We start from the raw sequence: 27,661 nt of genomic DNA on the forward strand, positions 1-27,661 counted from the left end.
CTCAGAGAACTGACGAAGGTGGTTGTGGTGGGGGAGGTCAGACTTCTGAACAGCATCTCGAGGAATTGGGGAGCAGCTTGTAGGTAAACATCGTGAGCGTACAGGTGAGCAGTGGAGGTTGGGAATGGAGGGCTTAGCCAAAGTCAGAAGTAACAAGTTCCGGCTTTATTCCAGAAGCACCAAAATTCTTGAACAACCAGAAAGGACAAGGGTAATACTCAATGTTAGAAAGATTATTCAGACTGTGGTATGGAGGAAGACACTAGAGGCAAACAAGACAACAATAATCCTACAGCCTAATAAATGCAAGTCAGAGGATGAAGGTAATCGTTCACTGATACCTGAACTAAGGTTAACAACAGGTTTGTTCGCATAGGGTGTGCTCCCTTTTCACACAGGATGGGATGTTTTAAGATTGGTGAGTGATGGTGGCATGCCAATTTAGATGTCAAAGGATAGCAGCAGGCTGGCAGAGGCAGGAGGGAGGAATGCTTCCACAAAGTGTGTACTGAGCAACCTCGGAGGCGCTTTCCCAAAGGGCCCTGTTGGTGTGGCAACGCCTCGCCTGTCTGGAACAGCATTCCCAGCCCACACAGGCTGAGCAGGCCCTTTAGATGGGCTGCTTCATGACTTGGCTCAGCTGTGGGGTGATGCCTTGATGACTACATATGAAATCTTGGACCAAGTATTTAAGAAACAGGGAGGAGAATTACTTGTGAACTGAGTTGGCCTTTTACTAGATAGCACAGCACAGTCATTTGCTTGCTTCTGTGTGACAGAGCTCACCAGTTTTGGGGCCATTCAGGGGCACAGGGTTGTGTAGGATCTGGATGACTGATTCACCATTGATTCCTCATATGAGCAGCCCAAAGTTGGGGACAGTCTTGTCATTATTTCTCAACGGCACCGAGTTCAATGCCTTGGACAACGGGCTCTCAATAAATTCTTGTTGAGGGAACAAAGGTGACCTCGATGGACTGAGATTTCCTGTCCCTCAGTCTCCATCCGTTAACTGACAAAAATGTCTCTTTGTACCTATTTGCACTTACCATACTTCTGAGAATGAAGTAAGAATATAAGTTCTCGTAAATATATTTGGAAGTCATTCCAATACTCTGCTTTCCAGGATAACTGCTTTGTGGTACACATTATATTGAAAAGTAAAAAGAAAATGTAGTAACTAGAAGAAAGCTTAAAAGGCTGCATGGTATGGAGGGTTAGGACTGGACTTCAAGTCTGTACAACCAAAGACTATTTTGAGTTGGCTTCTAACTCTTGGTGATCTTGGTAAGTTGACTTACATTTCTTGGCCTTAGCTTCAATATTATTTTCAAAATTAATAGTATACGATTACAATTATGTTTTACTGAATTCCATCATTTCTACTGTAGAACAAAGCTCACACTGGGCCAACAGGCATGTTTCCAATTTCATCATATCACAGCACATGTCCCTCAAATTCTCTGTCACTTAGAGTCTTCTTCTGGAAGGTGCTGCAATAGACAAGCTGAGCTTAATTCTTACCTTTGCTCTGAAATTCTATATGCCACACAATGGGAGAGAATCAATGTTCCTTTCCTAACTGCACTACACCCTAGGTAAAAAAAGTGTTGGACTCCTGAGTGCTTTGCAGGTCACTGCTTGCTGGTGCAGCTGTCCTTGAGGTTTTGTAACGGGTCATTTAAGGGATTAGAATCAGTGATCTATAGAGGGCCATTCATTCACCAAGATTCATTAAGTTCCTTCAACTTGCCAGCTACTATGCCAGAAGAACAAGAGATTAAGACAAGATCTCTGCTCTCCGATTCCTCAATAAGATAGATCAAGTAAATAAATATGATCATTTTATCATTCACTTTATGTTACTTTGATTTTATTTTATATTAGTATGTTTCCATTCTTAAAGGATTTCCTTATCTCTTGGAGTATAGATGCAGTCTCTGAGATTGTTTTTGGAATATTAGTATCATTTAAATTTAAGTCATTTCCAAATCTAGAATTTGTTTTTATATATGGCATAGATTTTTCCTAATTTAATTTCCTTCGCATAGATCAACAGTTTTGCCAGTAACATTTATTAAATTATCCATCCTTTTTTCACTTAATTGAACAAAATAGTTGTCATTTATGAAATGTTCATAGACAGTGATTCTCTGGTCTATTTCACTTACATAGCTATCTATTCCAATAACATTACCAAATTTTTTTTTTTTATTCCGACACGTTTAAAGTATGTTCTGATATCTGGTGATGTAAGCATATCTTGCTAGTCTTTCTTTGCAAAATTTTCTTGGCCATTCTTATACATTTAGTATTCTATAAAACTTTAAGATAATTTTGGAACCTTAAATGGATAGTGTTTATATTGCAGTTGGAACTGCATTAAAGTTATAAATTAACTTTGGGGAAAGGAACATTTTTAGGATGTTTTCCTATCTAAGGGCATAGTGTGTCTGACCATTTTTTCAAACTTTGTTTTATGTTCTTCGATAAGATTTGACTATTTGGCAAAAGATACTACAAACGAGTCAATCAAAAGTATATTTTAAAAAATTATATTTTCAATGAAGAGGACAAAGGGCTATAAAATATAAAAGGTTCTTATTAGTTGATACGATAGGGATAAACACCCAAAAGAAAAATGAGCACAGGACAAGAATAGATAATATACAGGAAAGTAAATCCAAACAGCTTACAAACACACGGAAAGATGTTCAAACTCACCCATAAAGACTTTCAAACTGAAGATAAAAGGGGTAGCTCTTCACACCAGGGTTTCTCAGCCTTGGCGCTGTTGGCATTTTGGCCTGGATAACTCTCTGTTGTGGAGGCTGCCGTATGGTAGGATGTTTGGCAGAATCCCTGGCTCTGCCCACTAGAAGCTGGTAGCACCTACCCCCAACCATGACTAACAAACATGACCATCAAAAATAGCTCCAGGCTTCGCCAAATGTCTCCTGGGGGGGGGGGGGAATCATTACAAGTTGAGAACCACTGATTTTCCACCTACCCAGCTAACAAAAATTAAACAAACAAACAAAAACAAAAAACCCACAAAAAACTTGATTACACTTATTATTGGCAAGGATGCAGCATAAAACAAATACTGCCACGTTGCTGGTTTATGGAAAACAACTGAACAATGCCTATTAAAATAAAATAAATACACAAAATTAAAAAAATGTTTAAACTCTTCAACCAGCGATCCCACTCCCAGAAATAAATTTCATAAAAATGAAGCAAACAATACATAGACATATATTGTACAAGGATGTTAATTGTAGCATTGTGGGCAGTGAATAAAAACCTAGAAACAGAGTTAGCGGCCGTAAATAAATTACAGTGCACCCACGCAACGGGACATTAGAAAGAATTAGAACTTAATCTTATCACAGTGGAGGGTTTTCTACAAATTAGTCCTGAGGAAAGCAAGATTCGAAAGTACATAATCTAATTCTTCTTGAAAACACACATCCCCACATGCTTTTATATATTAATAGAGACAAAACGGTCCCTCAATGATTTATTTACACCTACCAAATAGGCAAAAATATTTGCATGTCATCTCTCTGACAAGGGTCTAATATCCAGATTATATAAAGAATTCTTGCAACTTCACAACGAAAAGAAAAACAATCCAATCAAAAGAGGGCAAAAGACCTGAATGGATATTTCTCCACAAAAGATAACACACATGAGAAAGGCGCTCAACGGCATTAGTCATCAGGGAAATGCAAATGAAAATCACAATGGGATATCACTTCACACCCCTTAGGATAGATATTAAAAAAAGAAAAGAAAAGAAAACAACAAGTATTGGCAAGGATGAGGAGAAACCGGAGGTGGGAATGTTAACTGGTGCAGGCTCTTGGAAAACAGTTCAGCAGTTCCTCAAATAGTTAGCCAGAATTATAAAGTGATCTGGCAATCCCACTCCTACGTACCCAAAATAATTGAAAGCCAGTATTCAAACACTTGCACACTCATGTTCATAGCAGCACTACCCACAATAGCCAAAAAGTAGAAACAACCCAAAATGTCCACCAATTGAAGAATGGATCAACTGTGTTACACACATAAAGTGGGATATGTTTTAGCCGTAAAAAGAAACGAAGTACTGATATATGCTACAGTGTGGATGAACCTTAAAATTATTATGCTAAATAAAAGAAACCAGATAGAAAATGTCATATACTGTATGATTCCTTTTGTAGGAAACATCCAGAGTAGGGGCGCCTGAGTGGCTCAGTCCTTAAGCATCTGCCTTCAGCTCAGGGCCTGATCCCAGGGTGCTGGGATAGAGCCCTGCATCGAGCCCTGCATGGAGCCCTGCATTGGGCTCCCTGCCCTGCTGGGAGCCTGCTTCTTCCTCTCCCACTCCCCCTGCTTGTGTTCCCTCTTGCTGACTGTCTCTCTCTCTGTCAAAAAAATAAATAAAATCTTAAAAAAAAAAAAAAGAAAAGAAAGAAACATCCAGAATAAGTAAGTCCACAGAAACAGAAAGCAAAGAAGAGTGAGAAGGATTTGATGTGCTGCTGCTGGAGGGGGCTACGTGCCAAGGACGTGGGCTCCCCGTAGCTGTGGAGCCTGACTCTTGGTTGACAGCCAGCAAGAACTGGGGATTTCGGTCCTTCAATCACAAGTACCTGAGTTCTGCCAAGAACCTAAAAGAGCTGGGAAGTAGATTCTACTTCAGAGTCCACAGCCTGTCCAACACCTTAATTCCTGCCTGTGAAACTCTAGGTAGGAAACCCACCCAAGTCCACCTAGACTTCTGATGTATAGAACCATGAGCTAAATTATTGTAGCTTTTGGAAAATAATAAAAATTTTAAAAATTGTAATTTTTAAGCTGCTAAACTTGTGGTAATTTGTCATGCAGCATTAGGAAAGGACTACAGAGGCAAATAGAATATATTTGTTAATTGGGGTACTAGTCACGTCATACAAGGTCGCCATTCATTGTCTGCATGTACAACTCAGCGGCATTAGTACATTTCACATTGTTGTGCAACCAGCACTGCCACCTACTTCTAAGATATTTCGCCACTCCAAAAGGAAACCTGTAGTCATTTAGCAATTGCTCTCTCTTCCTCCCTTCCCCCAGCCCCGGGGGGAGCACTGATGGAGACTGAAATCCCCAATTCTTGCTGGCTGTCAACCAAGAGTCAGGCTCAACAGCTACGGGGAGCCCACGTCCTTGGCACGTAGCCCCCTCCAGCAGCAGCACATCAAATCCTTCTCACTCTTCAAATATCTCTTTCTCTTCTGCTACCATCTGGAGAAAATTCTCTGCTTTGAAAGGGCTCTCATGATTAGATTGGGTCCACCTGGATAATCTCATGTTGCCGTCTAACGTATCACAGGTGCATTAATCTCATCAAATTCACGGGTTCTACCCCACACTCAAAGGGGTGGGGATTACACTAGGGCAAGGGTCACTGGGGGTCCTTCTTAGAATTCCGCCTAGCGTAACGTCTTAGAGAAAGTTAATAAAAACATTTTCTGCCCAATTCAAGAAGAATTATTTGTTAATGCCCAACGTTGCAAAGAGGATTTGAGGTGCCTAAGTGATTTATACTTAGGGAAATTTTTCAGAACCGGTGATTTACAGATTAACATAGTTCAGGTCTCTAAGCCTCAGGGAAGGGACAGAAAGCTGTTCTTAACAGGTAGACTTCTCTTTCTGAGGCCTCTCCTGCATTTCTTTCTCTTTCCTTCTTCTCTTCTGCTATAGTACAGAATGTACAAAGCAATTGCCAAGAGAACCACTGGTGTTCTCTCTGGAGTCATGATGAGAGGTAAATACTATGGCTATAGTTTAGGAACTAGGTAATCGTATTATGTAGATTAGATGTTCTCATTTTTGGTCTCAAGATTCCTGTTATTTAGGATCCTAAAGACTTTTCGTTTTTGTGGCTTATTCCTCCTGATCATTACCATATCAGAAATTAAATCTGAAAAGTTTATTTAACACAGAAACATACAAGTCCACATTCTCTTAGCCTTTAGAATGATGATGTTATCTGGATCACACTTTGAGGCCCACTGGTAGATGTAAATACCACCAACTGCATTTCTTTAGATTAATCAACACACATATGTTGGTGCATTCACTTGTGCAGCCTTAAAAACAAATCTTTTCCTTTACTAGCAGGTTGTTCCCTCCGGTAGACTCCTTTTTGTGGCTGATGTATCTGCTTGCAAAAAAAAAAAAAATGTTACTTGCTGTCACAGGAGGAAAATTGAGCTAGATGTGTGGTAACATAGTAAAACAAAACAGAGAGTTCAAATACGTGTTCTGTGAGCTTCTGACAGAATCTGCTACTTTGCAAATACTACACAGGGAAAAAAATTGCTTTAAATGGTGCAGCTCGGTCTGCAGTGGAATGATTGCGATAGAGTCAGGCTGAGTCAGGCAGAAAGAGGCTTAGAGAGATGAGAGAAAGCACTGGATATTCTTGTCATGCTTTGCCCTTGAAAACTATGCCAATACCTCTTTGTTTTTAATAAAGAGATCAATATTTCTTGATTGCTTTAGTGACTCAGGATTTGCCACTTTCCTTTTAAACACAGGCTGTCGCTACCGTTATGTTTGCTTTCTTGGTATCCTGCTTGCAAAAAGTCACGACATAAAGCTAAAGCACTTTCATTCGGACTCCATTGCACTCGTGCATTCTCTGTGTTTTATCCACTTTCTTCTGTTCAGGCCCTTGGTAAACGCCCGGGTGCTTAGATCCCGGGCTTCTGGTGTCCTTCTCTTGGCAGATGAATGCAACTTAAAACACGACAGCTGCCGGAGGAAAGGTCTGGCATTCCCCCTGCCCCAAGGTTAAATCTTGGCCGGGCCTGGGCAGCTAAGTGTCTCGGGAGTAGTCTGAATCAACTCCGGGGGGGGGGATGTGACTAAGAGCGGGGGAGTGAGTGTGTGACCAGCGCGTTCCTTTCAGCGGGGACTAGGCCCTTAGGGAGGCACACCGAGGCGACCGCCAGCGGGGGCCGCGCGCGCTCCGCCTGACCAGCGCGCACTGCCGCGGCAAACGCGCCTTCCAAGCCAGAGTCCTCCATGTCTCCTTGCCCAAGCGCTGCAGGTCGGCGGACGTCAGCCGACTCGCGCTCAGCCCGCGCCGATTCGCATCTTCGGAGTCAGCGACCAATGGGAGAGAAGGCAAATTCTAAGCGTCCGCTGCGATTGGCTGCGCATCTGGGGGCGGTGGCGGGGCGGCCCCGGGGGGCGGGTCTCGCATGCGGGCTCGGGCAGTAACATGTGAGGCGTCCGCAGCAGGGGAAGACTGGAGGGCTGCCCGTGGAGGCGGCGGTGAGCCCCGTGCGACCTGGCGCCGCCGCGAAGGGCGCAGTTCGCGAGTCCAGGTTTCCCCGCCGCGGCACCGCTAGAGCCTCACTGCGGCTGGCGGAGGACGAGAGGGCGAGGAGAGGGGCCGGGCCGGGTCCCCGCCCTCCGCACCCCGAATGGATGTGCCCCGCCCGGTGTCCCGGGGGGCGGCGGCGGCGGCGGCCACGGTGCTCCTGCGCACGGCCCGCGTGCCCCGCGAGTGCTGGTTCCTGCCCACCGCGCTGCTGTGCGCCTACGGCTTCTTCGCCAGCCTCAGGCCGTCCGAGCCCTTCCTGACCCCCTACCTGCTGGGGCCCGACAAGAATCTGACCGAGAAGGAGGTAGGCGCGGCGGCGGGCCGGGGGCCCGCGCGGCAGAGAGCGGGCGCTGGGGAGGCGGTTCGAGAGAGGAGGAGCGAGGGGAAAAGGCGCTGGAGCCTCCGGACGCTTTCTGGGCAAAGAGCTCTGCCTTTTCGCAGTCGGAAGCCGGCTCGGTGCTGGCGCTGCGCTACTCTGCAGTTTTTCGGGAGTCCGTCGGATTTATGGGGCACGTCTTCTGTGAAGGGGGGCTCGGAACTCGCGGCGGGAGCTCCAGCACGGGTGTGCTTCAGGCGGTGTGCCGATGCTGCCGTCCTGCACCGTGCTCGCGTTGGTCGGGCAGTTCCAGCTGCGCGGCGGGAGGGGGCGCAGCGGGGATGTGGAGAAAAAAGTGAAAACAGCAAGTTGTACTTGGGGCACGGGGAAGGTTTAGTAAATGTTTGTTGATTGAAAGTTGGGAACCAAGTGCTAAGTAACCGATGCTTTTGAAAGACTCTTCCCTCTCCCTGCTGCTCCCTCTTTTTTCCCCATCCCTTACTTTGTTTGCCTTCGACAGAATGGATGTACTCAAATAAGGACAGAACAGAACAACAAACAAAAATCCATCATCTTAATTTGTTTTATTAATTAGGTGAGGCTTTATTCAAGGACGTGCTGTGCTCTCTCATCCCCTACCTCCTGGGATAAAAGCAGATACTGAGATGGTATCACGTAATTGGCACTTAATTACAGTTTTTCTTGCATGGTGAATTGTTGGTTCACAGATGTTAGTTTTGCTTCTCCACTACAGGCGTGAAGGCCGAGGTCTGGTGTTCCTTTCTAGAACACTACAAAGGCTCAAAGCTGAGTGGGCACATAATAGCTGTTTTTTCCTATGCCTACCTTTCCTCCCATCCCTTCCCTCCCATTTAAACTTTACTCTTCTTCCTGTGGTTAGTAATCACCTCTTTGAGGAGCAACTCACTATCCCTGCATAACAGGTCAGAGCAGGATCGAATTACTCACAGTCCAGTCTGCTGTTGCTTTGCCCCTCCATTTTCAAAGACACTTAGCACAGAATTGAAAGTCAGTGTTGAATCCAAATTGGGGGCTGCATTTGAATTTCTTATGTTGTCTTACTTGAGCAAATATTATTGGCCTTTACCCAACTTCAGATCTTTTATTTCTCAGTCTTAAGGACCACCCCACAAAGGACTGTCACAGTTACTCGTTGCCTATTTGAATTTTAACACTGGTTACATTTTAACACTGGGGACAGGATGATTTTACAAGAAGAAAATTACTGCAGTAAATATGAGAGAGTGATTCTGGAGACAGCTGCTGACTGAGCTGCAGTCACTGAAGCAGAAATGATACTTCTTGAGCTACTTTCAATGAAAGTTTCATGGGAACTGCCATGTGATCTGCACAGTGAGTGCACCTTGCCTGAGAGAGGGGTACGTGGGGAGAAACATGCTCCGAACGTTGATATTTGAAACCCGATCTGTTTTGTCATGTGCCCTGGGCAGAGGAGTTCCATGTCATGTGTCATCATGTGCCCTGTTTAATCGGAGAGCTTTCTAGGGTGAGTGAAATACGTTCAGTGGCATTGGAGTAAAAACAAGGGTGCTAGACCCGGTAAATATTTGCTGATTATGTAACAAACACATAGCACAATTTCCGTTATTGCAAATTGGAGGAGGAGGAGGGCAGAGTTTGGAAAGAAATCTAGTGGTCTAGAAAGGAGGTCGTTTGTCTAGGAGGACCTTGGACCTTGGCTGATACTGGTGTTCCTGCACAGTATGGCTCTGTTCACCCTCTCTCCAGAACCCTGGGTTTTTAAAATGTGTAATAACTGAAATAAATAGAACAACTTGTTCTCCTTCCTGACCTAATGCTTGCTTTCACCAGTGGACAGTTAATAAAAAATATTACATGATTTTTAGGCAAAGTGAATGTCAGGTCATGGTCAGTGATGTTTGTGTTGAAGTTTGTATTTACTTGTAGGACTTTAGAAGGGCCAACGTAGATCATCTTAAATGGAGCTGTTGTTAACCAAGTCCAAAGGCGGAAGAAGGAAAAGAAGGACAGAATTTCCTCTATCTTTGTACTCTCAAAGGATTTTTTCCCTTAGATTTCAGGAAAAATGTTTCCCTGTTTCAGGTACCACTTTCTACGTTTTTAGGGTTTTTTTTTAAGATTTTATTTACTTATTTGAGAGAGGGAGAGCACAAGCGGTATGTGGATGGGGAGGGGCAGAGGGAGAGGGCAGACTCCCACTGAGCAGCAAGCCCAGTGTGGGGCTCATCCCAGAACCCTGAGATCATGACCTGAGCCGAAGGCAGACGCTTAACCAACTGAACCACCCAGGTGCCCCCCCCCCACACTTTCTAAGTTTTAAGCAGGTTAAAAATGGACTATGTTCTGATAGATGAAGCCAAACTTTTAATAAAATAGAGCTCTATATCTCCAACAGTTTTTTATTCTTTCATCTTTTTTAGCATGTGATTTGACAGACATTTACTACCTCTTTGATTTAAAAAAAAAAACCTGTCTGCCGATTCTGTCTGATATTCTGAGTCCTACAGAATTTGGCTCTTGACCTCCTTCACAGCCTTGTCTCCTGCTACGTCTTTCCTCTCCTTGCCGCCTTCCACGTGCCCTCATGCCATCCACATCAGTCTTGTCATAAATCCAGCATATCCACAGCCTCTCACCTACCAGTATGTACTTAAAGTTGTGATCTCTGCTTGGAATAAGCTTCCCGTACTATCTGTGGATATCTTTCTGTTAGCCTCTAACTTTCTCCGCCCTCAAGGTCCACCTCAAAGAAGTAACCCCATATTTCCTATCTCCCTTATCAACAACATATGAATATATATTGCTCATTAGGTTCAGAACTCCTGAAGAATTGAGGCTTTATTTTATTGTATTTTTTATTTTATTTTTTTGTAATCCACACAGCTTAAAGTGTTGTGCAAATAAGGGCTTATTAAGTAGTTTATTTGAAACTGGATTCTAACATAAAGTCTAAATCTGAATTACAGCTTAAAATGAACATCTGTTTTCTCTTGACTTTGGTATCTCAGAAGAAAGCACAAACAAGCTCTGATCCAAAGAGTGGTGAAAGGCACCTTATGATAAAATCAATTCCCTTTGCTCACATGGCAGATTTTAGCTGGATAAGCAGGTATTATCCAGAGTATGGACAATAAGAGTCTGTAATTTGTACATTTTTGCATGTGGGAAGTTTCCCTTCAGGATTAAAAGTATCTATTGAAGAAATATTTTTTGTTGTAACAGTTTGTCCGTGGGGGCATTGAAAGAGAAAGGATCTTCTTCGGGAGACCCAATGGCTAAGCTCTGGAGAATGCATAGTCTTTCTCTCTTCGTGACTGCCCTATAAAAGCACCTTAATACAGGTTGAAAAAGCTGCTGTGGGCATTAGAAGAGCCCCAGAACATCGTAGATGGTCAACAAAAGTTTCTGATTGGAGGAATGAGGCATTTTAGTGTGGTGGATTGAGACTATCAAGATTCTGACCCTCCCTCTGCCAATGCTAGCTGTAGTAACTTACTTTGGGTAACTTACTTAACCTTTCTGTAAGGCCGGGTTTCCTCAGTTTGTGAAATAGAGGTAATAAAAACATTCACCTCTTAGGGTTGTTGTTTGGATTAAATGAAGTAAGGTAGGTAAAGGCAATTAGCATAGTTTGTGGCACATCAGTAGACATTTGCTATTAAAATGCTGATAACACTGTGATAGGGACATTGATCTTGCGTTGATCTCTCGCATAGGAGAAAAGTCAGGTTTTTTAAATTTAGAATGAGTTAAAGAGAACCCATCTCTTCCCCCACCCCAGCCGCTTTAATTTTATTCCTACTTGGCATTGCAGGTCTGGCCATGTTACTTTTCCTCATCTTCGTTATCTTAATTGTGATTTTGTGTTTGAGTAGAATTAGACTCTTAAATATAAGCATGTTAAGTTGATAATTAGAAGGATGAGATTTATGTAATGAAAACCTTAGCAGTTAATCATCCGGGGACAGCCGTTACTGAAAGGTATAGAGCACACGTAGGTGTACAGACAGTATTGCTGGAGTGAAGAAGTCAAAGTCCTGAAGGGTATGGCGGGAACAAGAGAACGCGGGGTATCGAAGGAAGTGATCGAGAGTATTTTTAAAGGGCACGACGGCTAATGGTTTGTGGTGTTGTGTTGGGAAAAACATGTTGGGGAAAATGTGATGGTGAAGAAACGGGTGGAGTCAGACGAGGCAGTCTCACACTTAAGAAAACTATAGGAGACTATGGGTAAAACCAGAGGCAAAAAAGGAGTGGGGAGTTGTTAATGGAACACCACTGTGAAAAGTCACAGCTTTTATCTCAAAGTTATCTGTCCCCTTTGGTGGTGCTGGCCCAGTGCGTTTCGTTCCGCAGTTGCTGAAAGTTACACACTTTGGAATAAGAATCATTTCTACAGGTCATGAGTATTCTTTTTTTTTTTTTTAAAGATTTTATTTATTTATTTGACAGAGATAGAGACAGCTAGCGAGAGAGGGAACACGAGCAGGGGGAGTGGGAGAGGAAGAAGCAGGCTCCTAGCAGAGGACCCTGATGTGGGGCTCGATCCCATAACGCCGGGATCACGCCCTGAGCCGAAGGCAGACGCTTAACCGCTGTACCACCCAGGCGCCTCCATGATTATTCTTTTTACACCCGTATTCAGGAGCAAGAAATTTCCTGATCGAGTGGAGATTTCTAAATGATTTATACAAAACAAATTAGGCTAAAAAATTCATGAAGGTGAGACTATTAGACAAATTACTTTTGATATCTGGCCGGTCAAAAACAGAAATCAAGTTTGGAATATATTTCAGATTATGTTTTACTTTTGTAGTTGGGCTCTGCACCGGCAAAAGATTTTACAATAACTGTTTAGTTTAATGTTCTTCTAAACCCTGAACACAGCCCATTTTACGTTTGAGTGAACATGAGAGTTAAAAAGCAAGTCGCCCCCAGCCTTAGATTGTCAGAGTCTGGGATTAGATTGGTTCATAGCAAAGCCTTTAGCCTGTTACCAAGACTGCCTTTCAGAAGGCACTTAAAAATCTGGACCACTGATCTAGACTTTGAAATGATCATTTAAAAAACCAACTTATGTACATCCCCAGGACCTTGCTAGACACGGGTAGGTGTAAAAGAGGGGAGGGTCTCCTATAGTGATTGATATTAGAGGAATGGGGTTGGCAGGTCAGTTGATTTACTTCATTCGTATTGTCCCAGAGGGTCTGTTTCAGCTTCAGTCCTCAAGTCTTGACCTCTAAATTGACTGAGTGATCTGTGTGTATCCTCTCATTTAATCCTTGCAACAAGCAACCCTGTGCTGTAGGGGTTATGCCTCTTTTACTGGTAATGGAGACGAAGGCTAAAGGGAACTAAACAAAAAACTTGGTGATAATCACAGCAAATGATGGGGGTGAAATCCCAGTAGGGTCTGTGTGGCAGAAAGCTTATTTTAGAGATTACTTCTACTTTATTCCAATTTTAAAAATCCATTAACGAGAAAACAAAAACATCTATCCTTTTCATATTATAGACAAGCAGAAAGAAGGACATCAGAGTTGCCTATAATTCTGTCATCCACAGATAAGTATTCTGTCCAGACTAGGACAGAACTATCCTCTTTACCTCTTCCTCCAAGGCAGTAAAACTTAAAATCAGAGAAACCTAATCAAACGGTAGGGTCAAGTCTCCCTGTTCTGTGGCTAGAAGGAAGAATCGATGATGATTCCCAAACACTAACCTGTTTCCAAAGCAGTTATTGAGCAAGTACCCTCCACACAGCGAGCTGGCTGCTAGGCCGTGCGGGTCAGCGTCGGACGAGTCAGCCCTCAGGAGCCCACCCTTGAAGGCAGGGGTCCGCAGCTCTGGCTCAGACACGCATCTCCTGGGAGCTTGTTGGCTAGATATCTGCATTTTTTAAAGCTCCGTGGGAGACGAGCCACCGCGGTTAGAAGCAGTGCTGGGAGGGACCTGGGGGGACGGGCCCAGAGCAGTATCGGGGCAGCTCTGAGGGTTGCAGCACCAACACTGTCAGCTCTGGCCAAGTCTGCCAGGATGAGGACGGCTTCGAGCTAGGCCTTGATGAAGGGGGAGGATTTTAAGAAAAAAATGATGGGGTGAAAATGGGGAAGGATATTCCAAACAACTGTCAGAATTGTGGCTGCGATCTCTTTGGTTGATGAGGATGATTTATGAGAGGTATTGGTAGGTTGTTTTATAAGAATACATTGTTACGAATATTCCGGGTCCGTTGATATCACTAATGGGTTTTTCATTGTCTTTTTCCATCAGGTCTTCAATGAAATTTATCCAGTATGGACTTATTCTTACCTGGTGCTGCTGTTTCCTGTGTTCCTTGCCACAGACTACCTCCGTTACAAGCCTGTCGTCCTGCTGCAGGGACTCAGCCTTATCGTTACGTGGTTCATGCTGCTCTACGCCCAGGGACTGCTGGCCATTCAGTTCTTGGAATTCTTCTATGGCATCGCCACAGCCACTGAAATTGCCTATTACTCTTATATCTACAGCGTGGTGGACCTGAACATGTACCAGAAAGTCACAAGTTACTGTCGGAGTGCCACCTTGGTGGGCTTTACTGTGGGCTCTGTCCTGGGGCAAATCCTCGTCTCCGTGGCAGGCTGGTCCCTGTTCAGTCTGAATGTCGTCTCTCTTACGTGTGTTTCTGTGGCTTTTGCTGTGGCCTGGTTTCTGCCTATGCCGCAGAAGAGCCTTTTCTTTCACCACGTCCCTTCCACCTGCCAGAGAATGAACGGCATCAAGGCACAAAATGGCGGCATTGGAACCCACACCTCAGCTTCTAACCACCTTCCTGGGTGGGAGGACATTGAGTCAAAAATCCCTCTAAATATGGAGGAGCCGGTAAGTTTAGCCTTAAACATCTCGTGGTTGCTAGAGCAGTGGCGACAAAGCAGACAGGAAACCCCCTCTTGCGAGACCTGGTACTCATCTGGATTCAGGTTTTTATTCTGAGTTGGTCCATTGGTTCAGTCATTCATTGAGTAGAGATAAGGTTGATTTATTTTAGGGATGACAAATATATTTTATCCTGGAGTGAATGGCCTGCAAAGCAGACTGTACAGCATTGTACTGCTTGTGTCAGAGATGTGTTGAGCCATGGTGGGAGCTGTGTCGTCTCCATCTTTATCCCCAGTACTCGGTGAAGCACTCAGAACAGTTTGCTAGATGAATAGATGAAATGACTCCAATAAATGATGAATATCTACTTCCAGTTTCTGAATGGAAACCCAAAGTTTCCTCTTCTGTGCTGGAAGTCATATCTGTATTTTCAAGTGACCCTTTCCCAGAGGGGGCTAGTAATGAATAATGCAGAGAAGATAATCACAAGAGGAAAATTCAAGATGATGATGGAATACATATTAAAATTGTGACTGTGAAATTGTCTCTTGGGTATGGCATCAGAATAATCCATCCCTACGTTCTGGCTAGCCAGGAAGATTAATTGCTTCCCCCAATCATTCACCCTTCTTTATAAAAGCTTTTTATCTTCCCAACAGGTTATAAGCTGTGAGGGGCAAGGTTCGTTCCAGCCATACTGAATTAGTCTCAGCTTTCTCGTGGGACATGTTTGGAAATAACCTGTTAACATTCTCACTTTGTGGGTGGGCTCTGTCAGTCATAAAACCGAGCTCCATAAGCCTTGTAGACTGAATGAGAGTAGAGAACCCATGTGAGTGAAGTCTTTGGCTCCCCAACCTGGAATTAACTCAGTTTGTTTCTATGTGGCATCTAATTACTGTCCGATGCCTACCCCCGCTCTTCACTTGAGGTCACTAGTTGAAACTTAGGTCGTCATCCCAAAGAGCTTGAGCCTCGGTGACACTGGTCATGAAACTCAATTTGATTACTAGGGCACCTGTGGGCAGCATCCGTCAAAATACCCGGGATTAAGTAGGAATGCGATGCTGATTCCTTCATAGTTTGGTAAGTGATGTTGCCAAGTCCACAAAGGGTTAATGGAGGAGGGAGAGGGTTATAATCATCTGATCTTATGTAGTAGAAAAAAAGAATAAGGACCCTTTAAAAATTCTGTTTCAAATGTGTTAAAATGGCTGTAGGTAAAATTAATATGTACATATCTGTAATACCTATATAAATATATCTTAAATATTAACATTGGCCATACTTCTAAAGATGTGTATAGACCAGTACGTTTTAAACCATTTTGAACATGAGTAAGAAATGCGTTTTACACAGGAACAAGTTCCACTCGTAGGTGTGTACATATTTTCTGTATAACTGAAGCCAAGGTTTTACAGCACAATACTTTATTGATGCATTCCGTTCAGTTCATTTTTTTGATAAAAAATTTTGCAGTTTTATTTTACTTTTAATTTAAAATTAATGATTATGTAGTGTATTATTTGTTTCATTCATTTCATTTTTTACAATGCACATCACTGCCCACTGCATTGATTTTATTACCTATTAATGAGTTGTAACCTACCATTTAAAAACTTTGGCCTAGACCAGCTTGACATTTGTTGTTTATACATATGCAAAATGTCAGTACTTGACATGCTGAAGAATTACGAAATTTTAGAGTTGGAAGTGATTCTAATCACAGGCCGTAGGGACCATCAGAGTATCTTAAAGTTACAAGGGACTTTAGATGTGGTCAACCGTGTCATTTTCGAGATAAGGATTGGGAACAGGGATTAGCGACTTGTGCAGAATTGCACTGATAGACTCTGTAACATCATTAAAGAGCGTATATGAGATCCACTTTGATCTGTGCTTTGCTCCATAAAGGCTTTCACGGGGCGACAGCATGCTCAGAACCATCGTGTTGGTACATGGGGGTAAAAGGTAGAGTCAGTTCAGTTCCACCTTATCCTTGGCTCTGCTGCTGGTGTGGAGCAGGCGGTTAGGGCTGCTTGGCAGCTGTACTGGGCTGAAATAGTGCTGTGTCTCTTGACAAGCTTGCAGGAAAGTCAGCACAGGGAGACCGGGGATCACAGCGCCATTTTAAGTTGATAAAGCCCACAACTGAACTGTAAATCATAATTGTGCTAAATACAGTGAAGAAGAGTAGGTAGGTGGGTGGGTGGTTTGATCTTGACTTTATGCAAAGGGAAGATGAAGTAGGAGTCAAAGTGACAGCCCTGTCCACAAGTAACCTTACAGTATTGGTGAGTTCTCAGAATGAGCCTGTGCTGTGGGGCAGTGTGTCAACATTCCAGCATAGCCAGTGATTCTCTTTCCTAAATAGGAAACAGGATTCATTCTGTGCTTGGCCCATAGTTGGACCTGATTTAAATCGCTGAGCTGTTAGAAATGGTGTAAATTAAGCCACTTCTTTAGCACAGGGCCTGACACATAATAAACAATACGTGTTAACGCAGCTATACTTTTGTTTGTAGACTGATATCCTTACCATGAATAGGTTTTGTGTGTGTGTGTGTTGGAGCTCTACGAAACACTGACAGTAGCAGCAGTAATGTTTCCACGTTGTACTCAATAGTTTCCAGCAGCACACAGTAGTGGGTTTTGGAGAAGGTCAAACCAGGGTCTGGTACTTACCAGCAAGGTGATCTTGGGCAAGTTGCTTCATTCTTTGAAACTTAATTGCTTTCCTCATTCTTCTTTCGACCTCACAGGGTTATTTCAGGTGTTAAATGTAGAGGTCATGGAAGGCTCTCAAATGAGTATTCGTAGTAGGTAATCAATCTATATTCATTCCTGTTACCATCTTTGTCATTAGACACAAGTAATCAAGAACAGCTGTGTGCCTTCACTGTAAATCGTTATTGTGAGGCTGCAGATAATCTCTCACTTTGAGTTGGTTCCTCCTGGTCTTCTGAGTTTTATGAGAGGTGTCACTAGAATCTGGTACTAATTCCACCACTAATTCTTTAACCGAAGCTACTCTTAAAAGTAGAATGTTAAACCAGACGATCAGTGAACTTTCCTGAGCTCTAGAATACTGAGTTTTATGAGCTGACTGATCTGAAGATGTATTTTTCTTCAGATTGCCAGGCAGGACACGAACACCTTTTCCTTTCCTGTCCAGTCCCCCGTAGAGTTAGGAATTATATAGAAGTGGTTTAATTGCAGTCACCTTCCCTTGACTCAAATTTTCATACTTAAGGCATGAAACCCTACTTACCTTACCCATTGTATGTAGAAGAAAATCCAAAACTCGCATTGTGGCCTGTGAGACCCCATCCAGCCTGGCCTTACCTCCCGGCTGTGCTCCGCACGGCGCTGGCCAAACCACGGCAGGCGTAGTCCCACTTTGGAACTTCAGCCCGGAGGTTCTCAGTCAGGACTGCCCTTGATTCCGATTTTCGTGGCTGGTTCCTTTATGTCACTCAGGTATCAACTCAGGCATGAGCTTTTCAGAAAGCCTTTCAACACTCTTACTGTCCGTCCCCTTCTCTACCACAGTCCCTTGCCAGCCCATGACCCTGGTTCTTTTCTTCCTGCTGTCATTCCTACAGTAAGCTCTCGTGTGTGTGTTTATCGTCTGTCTCCCTTACCAAAATGTCAGTTTAATGAGGGCAGGGACTTTAATGCTGTATCCCCAGAATCTAGAACATCGCCAGACGTGCCGTGTGGGCACTCATATTTGTTGATTGTATCAATGAGTCATGATGGAGTACAAAGGAAACCAGCATTTATCGAGCACTTGCTACTCACTGAGAATAACACCCGTTTAGTTCTTCCAAAAGCCTGATGAAATAAACATTCATTTCCATTTTATAGTTAAAAGGCTTAGATTTAGAATTTTTTTCCATCTGCCTGTAGGCAAATGTGCTTCTGCTGTTCTTTTTTTTTTTTTTTTTTTTATCATCATTATCGCCCCAGCTCCCATTTATTTTGACCTGGGTACTGGACACTGTGCTAAGAATCTTAGATTCATTAGCTCGTTTAAGCCTTATGAGAACTCTGTGTGTAGGTATCCCTGCCCCTTGTACAGCTGAGGGAACGGAAGCTTCCATCAGATAACTTACCAAAGGCACATAGAAAATAGCACGGTCAAAATTCAAACCCAGATCTAGTTGACTTCAAAAACCACTGTATTAGAGACTTCTATTCCTTGGTGAAGAGAAATAATTTCTCGAGGGTTTGTTTTGTTTTTTTGTTTTTAGCACCACGTCAGAACCCTTTCTTGAAGTGAAATCCGAAACTAGATGCCCATTGTGATAAATGAGTAGGAGTTGAGTTTGGGGGGGGTGTGAGTAGGCGTAACTATGGAACATTGCTTGGTTCTCATTCCACTGAGATTATCCTCGCATTTGAGGGAGAAAATGGCCTTTATTTACTTAATTTCAACAGTCACTATAAATACAGTATATAGCTAATATAAATACAGTATATAGCTAATATAAATATATCATCTTAACAGGAAAAAATCGGATTTTATAAACAACATTCATACTTCCTTTTTTAATAAACAGTAAAAGAAAACTACATAAAAAGAAGTCAGAATCATCTGATCTGCTACCACCACAATAGTAAATTTCCACTATTAGTTTAGTGACCTTCCTAAACATCTTTTCATGTATTACATAGTGTGTATTCACAGGTGTACGTTTTATAGCACATGAAATTACAGTGTTCATGGAGTTTTGTAACTGCATGGATTTTTTTGCCCCGTGGTATGTGATACTTATCTTCCTATGTCTTTTCATGTCAAAAGAGCTTTTAGAATCTAAAGAAATGAAATCGTAAAGGTGACAGTGGTGGGAGGTTTGTGTTGGGACAGTAGTCCCCCTTTCCCTCCAGGCTGGCCCCGAGCACAAAGCCAGAATTGTATAGAGACTTACGTGAAGGGACATAGTCTGCCTTTAGACCCTCCTTTTCTCCTTGTGGTCACAAACCATTCCCTCTGGGTATCTCCAGTCAGACCCCGGCCTGTGGATGTGTCTGAGTTGGGATGGAGGGGAGAGAGTGTGTAGCCATACGTGGTTGCACCCTTCCCTGTTACAGCTTCATGCCCTTGAACTTCGGATAAGTGTCCTCTCCCCTGAAACAGTAGCCAAAGACAGGTCAACTCTTAATAGGTTGTTAATACCCTGCTTTCCGGTTTAGGAATGAGGGCTCAGTGAGATACCAGGCCAAAACAAGAATGATTGTTTTGGGAGCAGAGTAAGTGCACAACAGGCTGGAGCCGGAGAGAGAGTGTTCTAGAAGCTTTTTATGTTTGGTGAGAACTTCACTGTTGCTAAATTGTAAACCTACCTCAACAGCACCTATGCTTCCTTGATCCATATTTTTTTTTCTGAAACCAAATGTACATTATTCGTTCCTATCGGTTACGGCTCACTCCGTGTGTTTTTACTGTGTTTCGGATAATGGAATATCAACAGCTGAGGAGACGACGATAGTCTCCTTTTCATCATGAAAATGTTGTTCGTAGCAAGAGTTAGTATTGGGATTGTGTCCTTCAAAAGCATTTAATAAAAGAAGCAAAGTTACGCTCGGAAATTTCCATCCTAGCCGTTGTTTTGGCTACAGACTAGTCTCCCTCTGTGCACAACAGGGCAGAGAAATGAGTGGTATTGCAAACCTGGCCTTGCAAACAGCCAACTGTACCTACTCAAAGGTTCTGGAGCTTCTGAGTGCCCTGCAAGCCGTGCTGTTTGAGATAGACTTTGGGAGACAATAAGATTTGAATAGAAAAATAATGAAGAACATTCTAGGCAAAGGAAATAAGAATAAAAGCATAGCAGAAGGTGCTGTTGGAGGCCAGTATAGGGTTATTAACTGGCCTAATCTCAATGCTGCCGTGCCTCAGGGAATAGGGAGGCCTGAAGAAAGGGAAATAGAGGGAGAATGGCCAGTCACTGGGGCAGTCAGAACACACACCAGGCTCCTCCACTATGAGCCTGCTTCTTCCTCTCCCACTCCCCCTGCTTATGTTCCCTCTCTCGCTGGCTGTCTCTATCTCTGTCAAATAAATAAATAAAATCTTAAAAAAAAAAAAAAAAAAAGGGGGCGCCTGAGTGGCACAGCGGTTAAGCGTCTGCCTTCGGCTCAGGGCGTGATCCTGGCGTTACGGGATCGAGCCCCACGTCAGGCTCCTCCACTATGAGCCTGCTTCTTCCTCTCCCACTCCCCCTGCTTGTGTTCCCTCTCTCGCTGGCTGTCTCTATCTCTGTCAAATAAATAAATAAAATCTTTAAAAAAAAAAAAAAAAAAAAAAGAACACACACAACATTTACTGATTAAGTTGGCCGTCTTAAATGGGTACGGCTCATGGCACCCCAAAACAATGACAGTAGTAACATCAAAGACTACTGATCACAGATCACCATAAAAAATATATACTGAAAAAGTTTGAAATATTGTGAGAATTACCAAACTGCGACACAAAGACACGAAGGGACAACTGCCGCGGGAAACCTGGCTCTGATAGACTTGCTCGAAACGGTGGTGCACACACACTTGCAAAGTGCAGTAAGGGGAGCACAGTACAATGAGCCACGCCCCTGGACCGCGTGTTTGCATGAAAACAAGCCGTTGGTTTTCACAAGGAAGAAGAAGAATGTCTGTCAAATAGAAAATGAAGTCTGTAACCGTTGTTTCCTGTGGGTGCCTTCCTGGTATTTGAGCTTTCTTCCCCTTCTCCTGTGTAGGAACCCGAGCCAGACCGCCTCCTTGTGCTGAAGGTCCTGTGGAATGACTTCTTGATGTGCTACTCCTCTCGCCCTCTGCTCTGCTGGTCTGTGTGGTGGGCCCTCTCCACCTGTGGCTACTTCCAGGTGGTGAACTACACACAGGGCCTGTGGGAGAAGGTCATGCCCTCTCGCACTGCTGCTATCTACAACGGCGGCGTGGAGGCCGTGTCCACCCTCCTGGGTGAGCGGGGCGGGGCGGGCGAGTCCTCCGGTGGTTAGCTCACCCCCAATCCGATTGCTGCTCCCCTCCTAAGTTTGAAGTGACCCCAAGGAATGATTTCTTTTGAGTTCCGATTTTGTAATTTAGGAAGAAATTTAGCAGTGCTCAAAGTCGTGGATGACCATGGTTAACAAACTTGAATTCTTTATATCCTTCAGGGAAACCTAATGTAATGATTTTCAAAATTGTCTTCTTATCCAGGTTTCCATTATCTGTATTTATTGGGTGCTTTTGTTGCTTGATGTGAAACTTTGAGTGGCAATACACAGTAGTTTATAGCAATAACTAATGTTGAGTGTTAATATGCAATAAATGCTATTCTAAGGACTTATGTATGTTAATTCAGTCCTCACAAAATGCCTGAGACAGGTGCAGTTAGTATCTCTATTTTACAGTTAAGGAAACACAGACAGGTGGATAACCTGCCCAACATCAGATAGCTGGTAAGTAGTAAAGGCAGAATTTGAACTCAGAGCCTGTGTCTTTGACCATTGTATTCTATCACCCTTTCTAATTTGTTGACCTACCTGTTAAGGTTTTTAGACGACATCCCATGATTTCTGTAAACACTTATAACTGTGCCTGGCACTTAGAAAGCACCCCGCACATTCTGTCATTATCAGCCTCATCATGTTGCCAAAGAGCAGAGATGCCCTTTTGCTGTCTTCTAGCTGGCTCCTCAGTTAGGAGATGATTGCTCCCGCGACGCTGAGCTGGAAGCACTGGCTCTTTCTGACTCCTGCCTCGGCGCCAGCCTCGGTCGCTTTTCCCCAGCAGCATGCCCGGGTCTGTGTCCTCTTTTTGCATTCATTGCCAGCTGCTCTCATTCGATCTCTCGTCTCTCAGTGGCTCCATGTTCTTTATTCCACCAAGTCCAGAATTCTCTGCCCGACTTTCAAGGCCCTCCCTAATCTGAGCTACCCTGTGGTAGTATAGTGTAGTGTAATGTAATGTGCCCTATGGGTAGTGTAACGTAAGTGGCAAGGTTTTAAAATTTAATGATCTACGCTGAATTTGTAATTCATTAGAAGAGCATCTGTTTAGCAGAATAACTACATCGGTTTTCTCTGTTTCGTTTTGTAGGTGCTGTTGCCGTGTTTGCCGTGGGTTACATAAAAATATCCTGGTCGACGTGGGGGGAGATGACGCTGTGTCTGTTTTCCCTGCTCATTGCTGCCTCCGTGTATATCATGGACACCGTGAGCAACATCTGGGTGTGCTACACGTCCTACGTCGTCTTCAGAATCATCTACATGTTACTCATCACCATCGCAACGTATGTATTTTGAGTCAAAGAAGCATTCGGAAAAGTTGTGGCAGGATACACTTTTTTGGTTTCTTTACGAACACATGAAAATTTCTAGTTAAAAGAGGCAGCCAGGAGGAAGCATTGCATTGTATGTTTTTCTCCTGAGGAAGCACTTAGGTGAGGTTCATTTATTTCCTTGTTCGTAGATTCCTGCTCTGTTCAGATGTTTGCGTGAAGTTTACACCGCTTAGCAACAACATGGCTTTTCACCTGGTTGGGAAGGGAGATGACAGTAGAAAGGGGCTGCTCTCCACAATTGAAGTAAAAATCATAACTAGCTCGGAAGTGATTCTTACCGATTCATTCTTCTTTTGCGGATTGGTTTTTTAAGTTTTCAGATTGCTGCTAACCTCAGCATGGAGCGCTACGCCCTGGTGTTTGGTGTGAACACCTTCATTGCTCTGGCCCTGCAGACACTGCTCACTCTCGTCGTGGTGGATTCCAGTGGCCTTGGCTTAGAAATTACCACTCAGGTAAGATTTCTCTCTCAACACTCAAGATGTTATCACTCGAGCAGGGTGACAAAGTGGAGCTTAAATCCGAACGGTGTAGACAGATATAAAATAAAAAGTAGAGGTGTTCCCTCCTTCCTTTAGTCAACCCCCATCCTTAGTTCTTTTCTCCCTGGAGGATGTTGGGACCGTCATCTTTTTGATGAGGACCTAGAACGTTTCTGAGTGTAACTAAACAGCCTGGTAGAGCCAAGAAGGAATGTTGGTTCCTTCTAGGCCGAGCTTTGCTGCTGCTGCTTCCAGTATTTCCCTCCATTTTTAATCCCGTGCGTGGAACATGGTATCCTGTGTTTGAGAGGCCCTGCTTCATCGCACAGTTCCGTACGTCCCCTCCCTTCTTCAGCCAAGATACCACTCACCCAAATACCAGGGTAATGACTTGCCGTTGATGAATAGCGTGGAGATTCTTAACAAGTGACCCATCGAGGAAACAGCTGCACACACACCCAGAGACAGTATGGACACTTGGATTCGTTCAGGAAGTGTGTAGTCGTATACACCTTTGTGCGTTGTGAGTTCGTAGGTGGGGCTTGCTCTGTACTCTGGCAAAAGAAGCGATTGAATCAAAAAGTGCCTTTACCCCGCCCCATCCCAGCCCAGATGACTCCCTCCATACTTAGATAATAGTTTTCTTACTACACAAAGGCCCACATGTTAGTGGTAATTAACTTTGTTTTTGCCAAACAGATCTAACAGAGATGATGATAATAGTAGGTGACGTGTACTTTCTACGTGCCAGGTACTCCGTATAGAGTTTTGCAGGGTGGTTGTCAGGATTGGACATTGAGAGAATGAGTCCGAGAGATGTTACGTAATGTTAAGTTGTCATTTAAGGTTGCATGGTCAGTAATAATGTAGCAAAGCTGGGATTTAAACCAGCTTCTAACTCTAAAGCCTAATCATCCCTCACTGGATCCTGCTGCCTCAGAAAGGAGGCCGGGGCGAGCAGAGGAGTGGGAGCTTAATACTTTGTGTGTTTCCCAATTACTACCAGCAGTGAAAACCTTGAGGACACCTCTCAAGGTTTAGGTGCTTAGATTTGGAATGGAGGGTGGGAGAGAAACTAAGTGCTTGTCATCTTGCTATAGAAATCCTCAGATTGTGTAGGCTATGCTGAAACTCTTTAACTGCCATTATTGATAACAGGTTTCCTATAGGAAAATGTACCCAAATTTTAAAGAACCTGGCTCGAAGACTTAGAGTGGCACCCGTACTGCACTCATGAGCCAGCTGATAGTTATTTCATAAGTTCTTTTAAGAAGATGATGATGATGATGTGGATAAACTATATAGTCACATTAAAATACTAGCCTAGAGAAGGTCGTATGAAAAGTAAATCCCGTAATGGAATATAGTTGACTTTCTACTGCCCTCTGCTGGGGAAGAACAGAAGTTCTTTCTCTGCAGAATTGGGCCTGCTGGTCATGCTCAACCTACCAGCTGGGGGGGTAGAGACTATGATTCCGTTGTAACAACAGCAGCAACAAAAATAAAAGCAGTGGTATTAACAGCCTTAGCGTTGTGTGCTAATAAATACTTACGTACATGGTCTCATCCCGTCCCAGCAACCCTGTAGACTAGGGACTAGTGTGAATTCTATTTTGTGAGTGAAGTCAAAGCTCAGAGATGAGGTGTTTCAGCCAGGGTCACACAGCTAGGAAGGCGTGGAGTCAGGAGCAGCACGGAGGCCGTCAGGCTGTAGTCCCACCGTGCTGTGCTACCCCATTTTATTGTCCACGCCTGGCAGGTTGTGTAAGCACACGGTGTTTCGTAAAGGCTTACTGAGAAACAACGTATGCAATTATTGGGGATATCCTAGGATATGTTCACATATATAAAAGAAAACATCTCCTCTTCCAATTGATAACTGTCCGTTACTTCCTTCCCATCCCCGTTAGTTCCTGATCTACGCTGGTTATTTTGCACTCATCGCTGTGGTTTTCCTGGCTAATGGTACAGTTAGTATTATGAAGAAATACAGAAAGCAAGAAGATGCAGAAGCGAGTTCTCAAGGAACCACGTCATAACACGCTGCTGCGGAGCTGCTTCTTAGAGCACAAACTCTCCATAGCACCTGTGCCTCGATGTAGTTAACGGTTTAATATGTAGACGTATATTTACGAATGTGCTTTTTAAGGCTTCGAAGCAGCCAACTGACTGTACCATGTGTTCCTAGAGTAACAGTACTGTTTAGATGAGCCAGAGGTGAAGTTTATCTCGTGGATTATTTATGAAAGCTAATTTAAGGATTACTTTCTTTTGATTCAAAAGTGAACTTAATTTTGAAAACCAAGTAATCAGAGCACTCGAGCACCCCATGGTGTTTATACTTGATAGCAGGTGAGTTCGGTGTTGCGTAGGTCAAGTTACTTCTCTGTCTGATCAGCCAGAGGCTTGGCCCGGTGGGACCAGGCTTCCCGGGGGCCGCGGGATATTACAGGTCAGAAGAGAAATAGGTTACCACAGCACCTGCCTCTGTTCAGCTGAATTCTTATTTCTGTGTTACTCGCGGGCACTTGTGTTTCTACAGATGAAAGTTGTTCTCATCACTGGCAATATTTGCTCTGGTTTGGTGTTTTGTCGTATTAGGAATGTGTGTCATTTCTAATTTTATTTTTTAAAAATTCATTGTATGAATGTTCTGTTTCCATCTTGACAATTTTGTGTTTGTGTACATTGTCTTTAGAAATACACTTTGGCATTATTCGTATGCTTCCCAGAGAAGCTCATTTAGTTAGAAAATAAGGCAAGTTTTGAGGCCTGCTAATAATCTAAATGAAGAGACCTGATCAGAAGACTTAAGGTATGATTGCCTGTCTTTTGGTCTTCAGTAGGAAGGACTTTTAATACTATGATGAAGAGTTAATATGTGGGCTAAAGATACAACTAGCCCATTTTGTATTCGCATTCCCTTTTATTTCCAAAATAAAATGAAAAGTCTTCTTTTTTAATATCGTCATCCCTGTTTATAGCATTTATATTATTTATCCTTCTTATCCAAGATACAGGTGTCATTAGGAGTTAGATTTGTTCGATTATTATAAGGCCTTTTCACAAACTGAGCCTCTTTTTAATGATTTCAGTGCGACAGGAACTAGGATAGACTTGATTCCTGCATTTTGTACATCAAATCTGCCTTTGTTTCTAAGGGTGGATCGTCTTGGAATATCTGCTTAAAATAATAATTGCTAGCGATTTCATTTCCAAGGAAAAATGTTATTATGTGCATATCGAATTCTGTAATTAGTCAACCGAGTGGCTGCTAGTGTATGTGAGACATGAAAACCATTTTAAAGCCAACTTTGTTGCCTTATCTTGAAAAAAAATCTAGGTTAACTTATTTGGAAAAACACAGGTAAGCAGTGTGAATAATAGTATCAAGATTCCAAAGTTGACGTGTTCATTTAGTATAAGCGGGAACTCTAGAAGTAAATGAATGAAGGTAAGTAGAGGCCATTTTCCATTCACTTTCCTTTCTCATCAAGGGCAAGAGCAGAAGGGAAGCAAGGGAAGGGGAAGTGAGGTCGTAAAAGGACAGCCTCTAATTTATATTGCATCTTTTGATTTGCTATGTAGGGAATTGTTTATTCAGAAACAGGTAGAAAAGTGGTGTTCGAGGGATTTTATTTAATTTTTTTAAATGAAATGCACTGTGGTACAATCAAATTATCCATGTTACCAAAGCAATATTTCCCTGGAATTTAATTCACAGTGTGTGGTACACAACTGGAGCCTTTACTTATTTAAGACAATAATAAGTTCATATCCTGGTGTGTGACCATATTTATAGAATGCTGAGCCCAACTTGCAAGTTGTACCGGATGCAATTTTGCAAAGAAGTGAAAATAATTTGTTGTACTTTTTATTCAATTCTGTGTGGATTATAAAATTATTTTTATTAAATAAATATTTTACATTATATTTTTCCTTTTAATCGCAATTATTTTAAATTTGTTTTTTAATTCAGTAGGAGCTTTCGGTTATATATTTAAACCTTTTAATAATTTCTTCTGGGACAAATTTCATATCAAGTCTTCCCTCACCTGACCTTCCTTCCAAGGTTAAACAACCTTGTCATCCTGTGACTTCTTCCCATTGCTTTGTGATCCCTACCTTTGACTCTTCCCCTTTATTTTTGTCATTTTCCCTGTTATTTTTAGCACCAAACTGCACTGTTTTATTTTTCTTGGTCTTCATCTTGGGACCTCTTGTCTCTTTTTAAAGCATTCTTCCATTTAGAAGCCAAAAAGACCCACATTCCCTTC

At 43.0% G+C, this 27,661-nt stretch overlaps 1 protein-coding gene across 1 annotated transcript; it reads left to right on the forward strand.

Annotated features, from left to right (window-relative positions):
* Positions 1–7,255: 7,255 nt before the first annotated feature.
* Positions 7,256–27,317, forward strand: SLC19A2 (solute carrier family 19 member 2). Its single transcript, XM_045797600.2, has 6 exons — positions 7,256–7,673; positions 13,983–14,570; positions 21,314–21,536; positions 22,659–22,851; positions 23,216–23,357; positions 25,295–27,317. Exons 1-6 carry the CDS (start codon positions 7,470–7,472, stop codon positions 25,421–25,423), a joined length of 1,479 nt encoding a protein of 492 aa, XP_045653556.1. The 5' UTR covers positions 7,256–7,469; the 3' UTR covers positions 25,424–27,317.
* The last annotated feature ends 344 nt before the right edge of the window (positions 27,318–27,661 follow it).

Source organism: Ursus americanus, chromosome 2, assembly GCF_024610735.1.
Source record: "Ursus americanus isolate L20-20 chromosome 2, mUrsAme1.1.p, whole genome shotgun sequence".
Lineage (NCBI taxonomy): Eukaryota > Metazoa > Chordata > Mammalia > Carnivora > Ursidae > Ursus > Ursus americanus.

Bases quoted from the DNA above. Each gene is read 5' to 3' on its own strand.
- SLC19A2 (XM_045797600.2), top strand. From the start codon at position 7,470: ATGGATGTGCCCCGCCCGGTGTCCCGGGGGGCGGCGGCGGCGGCGGCC. The intron at 7,674-13,982 runs GTAGGCGCGGCG...TTTTTCCATCAG, and splicing joins AGAATCTGACCGAGAAGGAG to GTCTTCAATGAAATTTATCC. The intron at 23,358-25,294 runs GTAAGATTTCTC...CATCCCCGTTAG, and splicing joins GCTTAGAAATTACCACTCAG to TTCCTGATCTACGCTGGTTA.